This window comes from Suricata suricatta, chromosome 2, assembly GCF_006229205.1.
Source record: "Suricata suricatta isolate VVHF042 chromosome 2, meerkat_22Aug2017_6uvM2_HiC, whole genome shotgun sequence".
Taxonomy (NCBI): Eukaryota; Metazoa; Chordata; class Mammalia; order Carnivora; family Herpestidae; genus Suricata; species Suricata suricatta.
In genome coordinates this window covers 36,832,362-36,846,504 of record NC_043701.1, presented here as the reverse complement: position 1 = coordinate 36,846,504, position 14,143 = coordinate 36,832,362, and the positions used below count along the sequence as shown (strand labels likewise).

Sequence of the window (14,143 nt, the reverse complement as noted above, 5' to 3'; positions counted from 1 at the left end):
CATACTATAATGAATTTCTGCCTATGGTGTTTGGATATTTTGGAATCTATACTTATATCTCTATTTGGTGTCTATGTATATAAAGACTTTATATGTAAAAATATATGAATAAGTACATACATACAAAACTTTCACTGTAAAGCAGATAAGTTAATGACTATTAAGCAAACAATGAAGTCTTATCTTTCTCCTCTCCGTTCTTTGTCTCCAACCTACATTCACCCGTAAGTGCTGGTACTTAAAGCAAGATTCAGGGCAACATAAATGCCAGAGTATTTGTATGCGGAGATGTAAAGTTTGTAATGAATTCACTCAATTTACAGATGATTCCAGATACTTCTTGGTTGCTTGGGGAGGAACTTTTCCTCTCCCAACCAATGTTTTTATATTGGTGAGTATAAGTATATGTTACACACTCAAGTGTTAAACAACTTGGCACAATGTGAAACATGATAAGAATAGAGTCAAATATTTTATGATCCACTAGGTACCTTAGAATGTCTGGAAGATTTTTCTTGGTGGAAAGAGCACCAAGGAAGTATTTATACTAGCAATAAATGGGATCTCTTGGTTGAGTGACATTGACCTTTTCACAAAAGCAGTAACTGGGCTCTACCCATGATTCTGGAGGAAGTTTCTAGAGGATACGGAGCTGCAGGGTTTATGGTCATCTGCAGTGCCCCGCCATTTTTCTCAAGTGCAAACTACGTGGAAATCACAGACTCAACAGACCACTAAACATCAGTCACACAGGGGAGCAACTATAATTAGCAAAGCCTGCTCATAAAATAAAGTCACCTTAGAAATTCAGGATGAAAAATCAAATAAATGTTTGATAACCTGGAGAATTATTCAAAGCAAGGTATTCTAGATTTAGTACAGTGTCTGTAAACTAAAAAGTTAAATGAAAATATTATTGTCCATCTTAGTTTTCTTGACTGGGATATCTATATTGGAAGTACAAAAGCAAATCAAATAGTAGGTTAACTTACTCTTAAGAAAAATGGAAATTTCTTCCCATAAAACCCAACTCTGAAGAACTCTGGTTCAAGACGTTGCTGGTCCATGATTTTGTCATACAAAGAGGCTTCCATCATCTAGGAAAGCAAAGGAGAAGTTCTAATAATTTTATCTCATCTTTCAGCTCTACTTGTTTATTGAAGGGGGGATTTCTTCTACATAAAGGAGAACTTCACTGTAGATTGCAGAAAAGAAGATTTCACTCCCTTTTTATGCTTTAAGGCAGGGATCAGCAAACTTATGCTGTAAATGGGCAGAGAATAAATATTCTAGGCTTTGCAGGCCATTCGGTCCTGCCGCCACTCCTCAGTTGTGCAAGGCCCACAGGCTATAGTTTTCTGACCCTGCTTTTAAGGATCAGATGTTACTCCATGTTCTTACCAAAGAAAATAATTTCTATGTACAAAGTCTATCAAGAAAATCTTTTCTTCACAATTAAATAAAAAGTGACATGAATTAAAAAAATAAATAAAGGAACTACTAGAGGCCAAACCTTTCTGGAGAATTCCTGTGCCAGATGTACTCACCTGTGGATCTGGTTCTCCATGATCATGGTAATTCAGGACATTTTGAAGGTGCAACCTTGCACATGTTGGACAGGGATAAACCAAACCAAAGGGGACCCATAGTGCAAAGTGCTGTCTGGGCTGAAAGCTCTTATGTCTCTGACAATGTTGGAACTATGAAGCACATAAAGCTTATAGTTTTCCATTCATGATATTATCATCCCCAGGGTTTACAGAGAAAGACTAATATTGCACTTGAAAACTTCCCCCCTCCCTCTGCCCCCAGTAACAGCACCCCAAAGAGCAGTTGGCATGAAGTGTAATGCTTTGGGTTTATAAAAATCTCAGTGACTATGGTACCCAAGGGCTCTCCGGGTAAACACTGTAACCTCGCTTCTCTTACAGGGACAGTATGCCAAGAGAAGCACAGCGACGTTTTTATATAAAACTGCAGTGCCTGCCAGAGCCAGCGTGATGGACTGAAGTTAAAACAAGGTTTTTTTCTCTTTGGTTTTCATGTTAGGAGGAATAGTGACTAACTACTGACATGAAACACTACACCAGTAGTACAGGGCCGGTTTCTGCAGGTTGAATGAGTTACTTGTGGGGTACGGGATTTTCCAGGCTGTGAAAGGTTTACAGTATCATCTCTTCAACTGCTACCTCAGAATTAAAAGGGAACATCATAATCTGCTTCCTATTTTAGAAACCCTGAAGAGCTGAGGTGTTGTAAGATGACACAAAACGCTCATGACTCTGAAGAACAAGGACCTAATGGTGCAAGAGGGACCTGTTTGAATCTGAAAAGAACAGAAGGGACAAAACGTTTTGTTCAGGGACACAGAATATTGAACTCCTTGAGCTCTTGGGTACTAAGACCTTGGTTTTGGTGGAGCAAATAAAACAAACTGCTGAGGCTACAGTTGACATCTATACAATTTAGCCCCAAACATGTACAAATGGGTCAGTTGCCATTTTTACAGTTTTGCTGTGCAGATTAAGGGACTAAGAATGGTATATTGTTACAGAGATCTGTGCACAAGTGGAAGCTCTTCAAAGAGTGTGGAGATCTTCATCAGTAAGCTAAAAGAATTAATCATGGATTTGGTTATATATTTCAGACATGATGTTTTTGCATGGATCGAGGGCTCACTTCTGCGCACTAATCAAAAGCATTTGCTATTTCTCTGTATAAATAGCTTATTATACTTTAGAGGAAAGACATCTTAAAAAAAAAAAAAGCTTTCTGCAAGACTTGTTGAGATGATCACAAAGTTAATTTCATAGAAGATACTGGAAAGCTAATGAAAAAAGGATGCCGTAGCCGGGTTAGGGTGCATCCAGGTACCTTACCCTCATCTTGCTCAGGTTTCTGTAGTCATAGTAACTCTCGTACTGCTCTGCAATCTTCCGGCACAAGATGATGCCATTCTCCCAACACTGCGGACAAATGCATGATATAAATGCTCATGATCCCATGACATTTACTGATTGCCAGGCAGAGGTCAAGGTGTAACTGCTTTCAGATCATCAAGCCTTACTTCTTAATCTTTATAACCTACCTTTAATAGTATCGCTGCAACTTTAAGCTTGATAACAGCATGCAATTAACATGCAAATTATTAAAAATCTTTAGGAAGCAAAAAAAATATGATCCACCAGAACAGGCATTAACATATGGCACAGAAACATTTTCTGGTATCATTTCAGAATCATCATCTTGAAAGAACTCCGGTTCCACAATGGCCAAGCGATGAGTAAATAGGCCCTCCGTGCTAAGGAGGGAATTACTAGTGACCCCTAAGGCCCAATTATCCACAGCTGGCAAGCTGGATGCCTTGCTTGGCTCAATTGCACTTGTAAATTGTGAGGATCTAACCCAGCTGGTTAACTGGCAACAGAAAAGCAAAAATTCTTTCGTCTAGCCCAAGTGTCAGCAAACTTTTTCTGCAAAAGGCCAGACAGTAAATAATTCAGGCATGGTGGGCATATAGTCTTTGTCACAACCAGTCAACTCCACCGTTAAAGCATGAAAGCAGCCACAGTGATTAAGCCTGTGTTCTAATACAGCGGTCATCTCTGGGCACTGAAATGTGAATTTCACGTAATTTTCACCTGTCAGATGTTCTTACCATAAAATGTAAAAGCGATTCTTAGAATGTGGGCGGGACAGAAATGGGCGGTGAGCCATTTGACCCATGGGCCATAGCCTGTAACCCCAAATCTAGCACAAATCCCTTAAAAGGGCCAAGATAAGCAGGCAGAGATTTCATAACAGTTTATCCTACAGATGAAAACTTCACTGAAGGAGGATGCAAAGGCATTTCCTTGCTATTATCTTAACAAACGCTATGTCAGTGTATTTAGATAAATATTATAGGAGGATAGGTAAGAGGCAATTCCCTTGGATCAAATTATGCAATTATGTTTTGTAAAAGAATGACAGCCATTGTTCATATTTTATCCTGCTGTTTAACCTTGGCAATTTGGAACATAGGTTAAATCTAGGACATGTATCACCAGAGCATCCAAATGTTCAAATGAAATAAACAACTGTGGTCAGATTCATAAGCTTTTTTTTAAAGGGTACTGTAAGCCCTTGAAGACATGGGGTGGAGTGAGGTAATGTGCTAAACGGCATCATTAGGTCAGTGAGGTTTACAGGACCCTGTGGCATCTCTAAGTATATGATGGGATGCCATAAAATTCTTTAAACAAGAAAAGTGGATGGGGCTGAACACATGCCAATTTGGGAAGACAGGTGAGGGGTGATGACATGGTTTCTTGGAGAATTAAATACCTGGGTGTCAAAACTTCCAGATCAGTGTTTCTCAAGGCACGGTCCCAAATTCATACACGTTGGAATCTCCTCAAGTCCTTATCAAAGGCACAAAATCCCCCGCCCCAAGCCAGACATACCTAATCAGAATGTCTAGGGACCTGGAAATCTTAACAAACTGTATTTTAACACACTCTTGGGTGTTTTTTAATGTATATTAAAATCTGAGGGCACCTGGCTGGAGGACGTGGGCATCAAAAACCTAGAAATGAAAGGCAACATGACAGCAACACAACCATGCTGGGCAGGGCCACTCACTTTGCCTCGGTCAAAGTTCTGGATGATGGCGAGATGCAGGTGTTCCTTGCGCTGCCATTCCGTTTGCATGGGGTAGGTAAGGAACTCCCGGAGGGGCCGGTCAGACCATTCCAGCAGCTCATCGTACAGGAGCAGCGTGTACGCAGCCTCTGCAAGCCAAGTGGGAGGGCAGCGCTCAAGCCAGGACCCCAAGCAACTTCCCCTCGAATGGGGTTGGTTTAGAACAAATTGGAGAAAGTATTTTCCGAATTTCATGATAATGAAGAAAATGTTCAGAATATATGCAAGAGAAGGTGATGAGTTCCGCTGAGAAGACAGAATTATTAGGGATTTGTATTTCCTCTTTTGTTCATTCCCTTTCTTTTTCTTGCCTTCTCTTCCCATCCCTTTTTTCTACACTGCCTGTACGCCACGGCTTAATACAATTGTTTGAGGAAATCTTACTGGAGATGGCTCAAGGAAATAGGCTTTGATTGCTAGGGAAGTTCACTGGCAAATCCCTGGGGGTGAGACCATGGGCATCTTCCAAAGGGCATGCTTAGGAAACAAAAAATGGCAACTAAATTCTTCTTGATAATAAAAGGCTCTAAAATGTGAAAATGGAGTTCAAGAGTAGGGTCAGGTTGTCGGCAGAATTTCAGACGGGCAAAGAAGCCAGAGAGGAGCTAAGTGCAAAGAAGAAAAAAAAAACCAACAGAGAAAGGATTAGAAAGGGCAGAAGAAGAGTGTGTGTGTGTGTGTGTGTGTGTGTGTATGAAAGACTGACAGTGACAGAGAGAGAGAAAAGAGAGACTAGGAGAGAGGACTGTTGTGTGTTAAGTGGTATGACCCCCAGTTGGCCCCGCAAATCTTCAGTAATGGCTCCTGAAGTCATTATATGATAAGGGATTTCTTGGAAAAACATGTAAAGGGTGATATTCTATATACACACACGGAAACGGTGAGTCCAGCTTGAGTCCAGCTGACAGGTAGTGCACTTGACAGAATACTTGCCACTCTGCAGGTCTCTTCCCTGAATCTTAAATATAACCAAACAGATGGAGTTCTATTGTCCCTGATGAAGGACCCCAATAATTATTTTCCCCCCTAACATAGCCAACTCATTTATTAAATTGAATAAAATGGACAAACCCTTTATTAATCCATTTAATTATCACCCCTATATGTTTCTTAAAAGATATAATAGTAGCTTTTTAACACAGAATCCATAGTCATTCTTAGTCGTCATTTGCCTTAAGAGGAACCACACATTAAGCTCTAAAGTAGCACGTTAAGTCTTACTGCTATGATTTGTCCATCTCGGGGTGTAAAATGCAGTTGCAATAAGAAAGGCCTGGGTCCCTATCACTTTTCTTTTCCTTCTTACATGTGGAAGTCCTGTAAGGCATAGGTTCAGGCCTTTTTTTCCTTTTAACTATCTGTGGTGACCTCATCTCCTGGCTTTCAGGACTGACTGCAGAAGCTTTCCTAACCAACCAAGAATCTCATCCCCCTCTGCTCAGTTTGTACACTGTTACCAGTACGATTTTTTAAGGGGAAGGATCACATGCCTTGCCTGATACGCAGTAGCCAGGGATCCTCAGTAGCTAACAAGAAATGCACGCCTCCTGAAGTCACAGAGGAGGCTGGCCATGATCTGGTCCCTCCCAGCCTCTCACTCATCTCTCCCCTTGTCCCTCCACATAGTACAGGTAAGAAAGAACTCGCCACTGTTCCTCCTGAGAAGCCTCCAGCCTCCATGTTTGGAGCCCCTTGACCCCATTGTCAGCTTTTGCTGAATGAAACAAGATCCATCCTGATCCAGAGGCAGCTGGTACAGAAAGCTGTCCAAACAGGGAGGGAGGTACCTGCTGTTAATGGGCACTGGCCACATTCTTTCTTTTGGAGGCTGAATGTGACACGGACAGAGAGAGCGTCATAAAGGGTTTTGGTTAACTGGCAGATGCAGAAACAGTTGAATCGCCACCATGTGGGTTGCCATGAAAGACTGCTTTTTTATGGGATAAGAATGATAATAATAGTGATTGTCAGGTATGTGCTGTATCTGAATAGCTTTCTAGTTTTCTCTGAGACCTCCTGAGATAACTCCCTCATCTTCAATCACCCACGTATCCTTATAATAAATGCCAAGCACCGAAGAAGGCCCTATGCATGTCTTTGTTCCTCTGTCTCTACACTTTGCTCCTACCATGTCAACCGTCCTTGGTTCCTTCATTGACCACATGTCTGTGGGACACCTGCGGTCCCTCACAGACTGTTCCTTCAAGCTCGTTCCCTGAACTGGTGAATAACTCCTATTTTCTCTTAATACACAGCTCAGGAATTATCACTTTTGTCTCTCAAATTTCTTTTGTGTTTCCCCAGTACCTAAGCATTCAAAAAATATCCTTGCAGTTAATCATTTCATAATGAAAAGGATGAGAAGGACCAAGCAAACCCACAGGTGAAGCCTTCAGCTGCCCACAGGGACTGAGTTAAAGGGCAGTGAAGGTCAAATTCACAGAGATGGGTACAAAGTGTCAGTGTGTGTAAGTAAAAAAGGTCTGGAGACAGAGTGGTGATGGCAGCACAACAATGAGAATTTATTTCATGCCACGAGATTGTACACTTCAAAATGGTCACGATGGTAAATTTTAGGGGCACCTGAGTGGCTCAGTCAGTTGAGCATCGACCTCGGCTCAGGCCATGATCTCGTGGTTTGCGAGTTCAAGCCTCACTTCTGTCAATGCAGAGCCCGCTTTGGATCCTCTGTCCACCTCTCTCTCTCTTTCTCTGCCTCTCCCCCACTCACACTCTCTTTCTCAAATACAGTAAAACATTTAAAAACTATTTTTAAAAAAGATGATAAATTTTCTGTTACATACATTTTATCACAATAAGAAAATTTGAAAGTGGGGGAGGGGTGGGTAATGAAGGATTTTTAGTCCCTAAATTGCTTTCTAAATCGTGCTTGCCCTTGGGCAGTCCAGCGGATGGGTAGGAGACCAGGTGTGGGAGTGCCGCTGGGAAGGCTGGGAAGACGGGCAGGCACCGGCAAGCCCTCCGGAGACGCTGACAAATGACCGGTGGTGACATGGAAAGATGTGAAAATAAGTTATACCTGTTTCAGAATCTGCTTCAGGAAAATGATGATGTCTATCTGGGGTAAATGGTGAGTGTAGAGGAAGCTAGAGAAAATTTTCATGAAAGAAAAAATATATATCTTTGAGGAGTAAGTAACCAACACAGAAGACTACTGAGGCTGATCTTAATCATATTAGCAAACTGTAGACGTTTTATTGTAATACGTTGTATATTTACTCTTCTGCATCTTTAGAAGACAATATTATGCACTGAAGAGGGAAGAATGAATCACATCTAAAATTTCCAGTGATCTTTTAAGAAGTATTTATAATTTTGAACAAAAGGCATCACCTCAGAGTGATGGATAAAATGTTGCAGGAAGAAAGGACTTCTTTCTTATGACTTTGGGGAACGTAAAACCTGAAAGTCCTGTGAGCAAATTAAAGGGAAACTATTTTCCTGTTTCTAGAATAGAATCAGACAGATCAGGACTGTATTTTGGAGAACCAAAATACGTCTATTCCATAGCTGGAAAGCCTGTCCTCAGTTCCCTCCCTCGTTTCTTTTTTAATGAACTTTCCTTTTTTTTTTTTTTTTTAACCCGACAATCTCTATTTTTATTAGAAAATAAGATTAAAGAGTCTCAGAGTACACCAACCACTAGATTTTCTTATTACCTTAAAACAGCTAGTCATATCTCAATTTAGTCAAGTTGAATGCATATGGAAAATCGAATGTGCCTTTCATATTAATCTTACAAGTTGAGGAAAGTCAAAGTCACTTTTTTTTCTTTTTTTTTTGTATTTTGCATTTTCTTTCATTATCTACTCAAAGTCATGCCTACTGCACCTCTAAACATTTCATTAAATCCAATGATACAGCAAACACTCCCAAAATAAACTTAGATTGTATTGCAGTTTCACTTAACAGTATATAAAATGCTGTGTTGTGACAGGTATCAACTGCTTAAGAAAAATTGATTTAATGAACTTTCAAACAATCCACTAGTTGGTTTTCATAGCTAACAAAAACCAGCTTTACCATTTCTCTCAAAATTTTGCTACTAACTACTCTAAAAATGGTCACTGAAACTCTCGGACAGTCAACCTGCAAAATCTTGGTCTGTTTCATCACAACCATCAGCAAGCACACCTATGTAAAGGCAGACTGGGGCTTCCTCAGTGACTCAGGAATTACTACTATTGAGGGAGAAAAATCTCGGGAGGTGTTACATTTAATTGAGTTAATTTATTGGTGATACATTTATTTAACCCTCACAGTGCTGTGCACTAAACTGACAGGACTTAGAAGAAGAAAATATCATCTCTCTCAAGGAATTTGCCTTAAAAAAATTTTTTTTAATGTTTTATTTATTTTTGAGAGACAGAGAGAGAGACAGCATGAGCAGGGGAGGGCCAGAGAGAGAGGGAGGCACTGAATCAGAAGACAGGCTCCAGACTCTGAGCTAGCTGTCAGCACAGAGCCTGATGTGGGGCTTGAACTCATGAACCGCAAGATGATGACCTGAGCCAAAGCCGGACGCTCAACCGACTGAGCCACCTAGGCGCCCCAAGGGATTCACGTTTAAGTGGAGATATCTATACCTACTTACCTACTTGCCATCTAGGTACACACACACACACACACACACACACACACCACACAAACACACATCTTATATAACTACTAATAAAAACAATGTGATAAGTGCTTTAATGGAAATCTGGGGGAAAAAATGTATTGGGAAAAGAGCTGGAATCATCAATTCTGCCCGTGGGAGAGGGGTGGTGGAGCATGGAGTGGCTGAGGGAAAGAAAAGGAAAAGAATTCCAGGGAAAGATGGTAAAGGAACATGCCCTGAAGGATGAAGACAAGGAATGTACAAGTGGGAAAATGAGGCTGAGTAGACAGGTGTTGGTTTTATTACGATGGATCTTGAGGAAAGAGCTTAAACTTTTTTTTTTGTATAGATATAAATTGAAAACAGTTACGTCTAGAGAAGGGGTTGGTGAAACTGTCTTCAACAACCAGATGTGAAGTAACCACCTGAGCTAAAGCTGACCCTGAAATTGTCTTAAAGGACCAGACACTGAAGAATTTCTCATCTAGCTTGCAGGCCATGCGGTCTTTGTCCCAACTACTCAGTTCTGCCTTTTGTAGCACATAAGCAGCCCCAGACAATTTCCAAGTAACTGAGTATGGCTGGGTTCTAACAAAACTTTCTTCACAAAATCAGGCGGTCGGTCTGCAGGTTGTAGTTTTCTGTCCTGCCCCCATGCTCCAGAGAATAAATGTGGTGATAATTAAGAAACAGTCCAGTGTGAGAGGATGAAGGCCTAACTCAGGCAGTGGGGTGAGGGTTAACAATGACGAGGAAATGGTTTGGAGAGGCTGTTAGGGAAAGAAATCAAAAGAACATCGGGAATGAGTGAATGGCTATGTGAAGGAGGCTGAGAGATACCAAAGATGACATCAAGAGATGCTATTAATTGACAGAGTGAAACTCTAGCTGGAGGCATCATTTAAATTCTGGCAACACAGGCACTATAACAGAAGGGATTGCTTTCTTTCACTTTTTTTTTTTTAAGTTTATTTACTTTGAGAGAAAGCATGTGCATGTGTGAGTGGGAGGGGGGGAGGGACAAAGATGGGGGGCCGGAGAGAATCCAAAGCAGGTTCTGCACAATCAGCATGGAGCCTGACATGGGGCTTGAACTCATGAATCACGAGATCACGACCCAGAGGTGAAACCAAGAGTCAGATGCTCAACTGACTGAGCCATCCAGGCACCCCAGGACTGCATTCTTTTAAGCTGAAGGAGGGGCCACAATTCAGGAGTTGCTGGGAAGAACAGTGTGGCAAAGGACTAAAACTTAAGTTCTTAAATCCAGTTACAGGGTTCTTATTCTGGTTACGATCTAGTAAGTGTTGTATTTTTCCCTGATTGTAACTAAAAATCCTAGGCTGAATATATAAGGCAACTCTTGGAGCATTCTGACAAGTAAATATGAGGAGGTGGGCAGAGTAAGAAAACCAATACTCAAAGAATGACAATAAAATAGTGGGGGGTTTGTTTGTTTGGGTTTTAGGTTTGTTTTTTGTTTTGTTGTTTGTTTGGTTGGTTGGTTTTTTGTGGGTTTTTTTTGTTTGTTTGTTTGTTTGTTTTGCCTTTCCGAATCTCCTGGCTTAGCTTGCTGTGTCTCCTGGAACTCCAAATGGAAACAAGCAGAAAAAGCTCCAAGGAAAGGTCCTCTGGTCAGAGGGTTGAGAAGAGGACCTTCCCGCGGGATGGAGTACTCTTGAGCATTCTACCCTCCTCTGCGTCCCAGGAGCACGGTGTAAGCCTGCAATGGGGACAGGAAGGACAAGCACAGGGGCAGCAGAGGCTTCCACGGACTTTTGTTACATTCACTGCCTGGCCCCCAGGACAACAGACTGTATGAGGTGCGTCACAGTGTGGAGAGGGTCAAGACCTGGCTTTGACTAATTTGGCTCCGATCAAGCAAGAGTGCCAGGAAAAAGAGTCCCTGTGAGGCAAGAAAAGTGAGAAGTGTCATAGAGAGGAGGCACGTAGGTAGAGAAAGGCGTTTTTATATTTGTTATATGGGGTCCCAAGCTGCCCGTGCATCGAACAGACCAGAATCAACATAATAAGGATTCTGACAGACCACTGGTCAGGTCCCAGGCACTCCAAGGGTGACACACATGTGGGTGAGATCAGAATAGTACAGTCGAGGCTCTAAAAGCTACACCCACATCAGAACCACAACCTTCAGAAGGTGGTTCAGGACTTGAAGTTTCAATCTAATTGGACCGATTGTCTGCTGAAATAAAAAAAAGTCAATCTTCTCCAGAAGACTTTAACAGAACCCAGAGTATCATAATATTACAAATGTTCATGACAGAACCCAAAATTACTTGACATTCAAAGAAACAGGATAACTACACACATTTCAAAGGGAAAAGGCAATTAATTAACAGATGCCAACCCCAAGGTTCAGATGTTGGATTTACAGATAAATACCATGAAGCAGCTTTTATAACCGTGCTCCTTAAAGTAAAAGGAACATTCTCGAACAGAAAGATACAAGTTCCCTACAAAGAAATGGAATCTAAAATAAAAAAAATAAAAACAAATAAACAAAAACCAAAAAAGCAAAAATTAAACAAACATGAAAATGTTACTGGAAAAGCTCAGTTGCTGAGTAGAAACGGCAGAGAAGAGTCAATGGACTTGGAAAAGGAACAACAGAAATGATCTAATTTGAACAAGAAAGAAGACAAATTGAAAAGAACATGAACAGAGCCCCAAGAACTTATAGAACAATATCAAAAGGCCTAACATTGTGTCACTGGGGTCCCAAATAAGAAAGAGTAGTGCAGGGGCGCCTGGGTGGCTCAGTTGGTTAAACCTCCGACTTTGGCTCAGGTCATGATCTCATGTTTGTGGGTTCGTGCCCCGCGTCGGGCTCTGTGCTGACAGCTCAGAGCCTGGAGCCTGTTTCAGATTCTGTGTCTTCCTGTCTCTCTGCGCCCCCGCCCCCATGCTCTGTCTCAAAAATATATAAAACATTAAAAAAATTAAAAAAAAAAAAGAAAGAGAAATGCAGAAAATATATTTGAAAAAATAATGCCTGAAAATCTCCCAAATTTGGAGAAGGAAATAAGTTTACAAACTCAAGTAACTCAGTGAACCCAAACAGGATACTCTTAAAGAAAGCCATGCCCATATACATCATAAGGAAATTGCTGGAAACCAAAGATAATGTCCTGAAAGCAATCAGAGAAAATTACAGATTATTTACAGGGAAACGATATAAATGACTGTTAACCTCTCACTGAAAACCATGCAGGCCAGAACACAGTAGAGTGACATTTTTAAAGTAATGAAACAAGAGAACTGTCCACCCAGAATTTAATATCCAGCATATGTATCCTTCAGGGATAAAGGCAAAATAAAGACATTCCAGATGAAGGAAAATGAAGAGACTTCTTCACCACTAGATGTACTTTAAAATAAATATGACAACAAGTTCTTTAGGATGAAAATGATAACAGGGGGAAACTGAGGACCTCCCTGAATGAAGAAAGAGCAACAAAATAGTAAATATACGAGCAAATATGATAGACTATTTAATCTTAAAATTAAAAAAAAAACTATGACTGTTCAAAGTAAAAATTATGGCATTATCCGATAGGATTTTCCACATATGCACATATGACACTACATAGAACAACCACAACATAACGTTATTGAATTTGAAGTGATTAAAATACCAACTCTAATTAGACTCTGAAAGGGAGGTATGTATTTTGTAACACCAAAAGCGACCTCTAAAAAACAATGCCGAGAGCTAAGTAAAAAAGCCAAGAAACAAATTAAATCAGAGTGCTTAGAAACATAGATCCAATTAAAAAGGTCCATTTTAAAGTAGAAATGTTTAGCCAAGTCATGGAAAGAGCCTAAATGTCCATTACCTGATGAGTGGATCAAGAAGATGTGGTTTATATATACAATGGAGTACTACATGGCAATGAGGAAGAATGAAATATGGCCATTTGTAGGAAAGTGGATGGACCTCGAGGGTGTCGTGCTAAGTGAAATAAGTCAGGCAGAGAAGGACAGCTACCATATGTTTGCACTCATAGGTCTAACAGGAGAACAGGAGAAACCTAACAGAGGACCATGGGGAGGGGAAGGGGGAAAGAGAGCTGGGGAGAGTGAGGGACACAAATCATGAAAGACTATTGAATACGGAAAACGAACCATAGACTAAAGGGGGAGGGGGAGGGAGGGAGAGAGGTGATGGTCATGGTGGGGGCACTTGTGGGGAGAAGCACTGGGTGTTATATGGAAACCAATTTGAAAATAAACTATTAAAAAAATAAATAAAATTAAAAAAAAAGAAAAAAAAATAAAGTAGAAATGTTTGAGTCCTCAGTTCTGATTATAAAAAGCAAAGGGGCTTCTATGTACAGCACACCAGTGTCCAGCCCACTTCCCCCGGCCTGAGCCAAAACAAAGAATTACCTGTGAAGTTTTGGGCTTTGAGATGCAGATCATAGAGTTTGTGGATGTAGCGTATATACATCTCTTCCTTGTTCAATTCAGTCTTATAAAAGTTCTGTAAAAAAGAAAACAAGTATGGATGGCTTCTCAATAGCCAGGCCTGCAAACAGCTGCCTTTCACTTTGTAGAAATTCTGTATCTTAAACCAAGATAATGGATGTTTTTTTCCCTATCAATGTCTTTTTAAAAATTAATAAGGAGGCCCAGTGTTATATTTTTAATGCAACACCATCTGTGGTAAATATTAACTAGCAATTACTAAATAAGCTGGTAATTCTTGGGGGGGGGGTGTTACTTCCACTGATTCACATTTCTATTATTGTTTTTGTTTATTTTACTGCCTATTCAACTAAAAAATATTAAAAATATATAACAATTAATCTGCTT

General features: G+C 40.6%; 1 protein-coding gene across 3 annotated transcripts in view; it reads right to left on the bottom strand.

The window, feature by feature from the left end:
* Positions 1–14,143, bottom strand: part of DOCK4 (dedicator of cytokinesis 4) — a 417,061-nt gene that overhangs the window by 33,746 nt on the left and 369,172 nt on the right. For all 3 annotated transcript variants that reach the window (XM_029924788.1, XM_029924790.1, XM_029924789.1), the window contains 4 exons: positions 13,718–13,811; positions 4,624–4,772; positions 2,880–2,966; positions 993–1,097 (listed from right to left, as the gene is read on the bottom strand). In XM_029924788.1, coding sequence (XP_029780648.1) covers positions 993–1,097; positions 2,880–2,966; positions 4,624–4,772; positions 13,718–13,811 — 435 coding nt within the window. The remainder of the gene's footprint in view (positions 1–992; positions 1,098–2,879; positions 2,967–4,623; positions 4,773–13,717; positions 13,812–14,143) is intronic.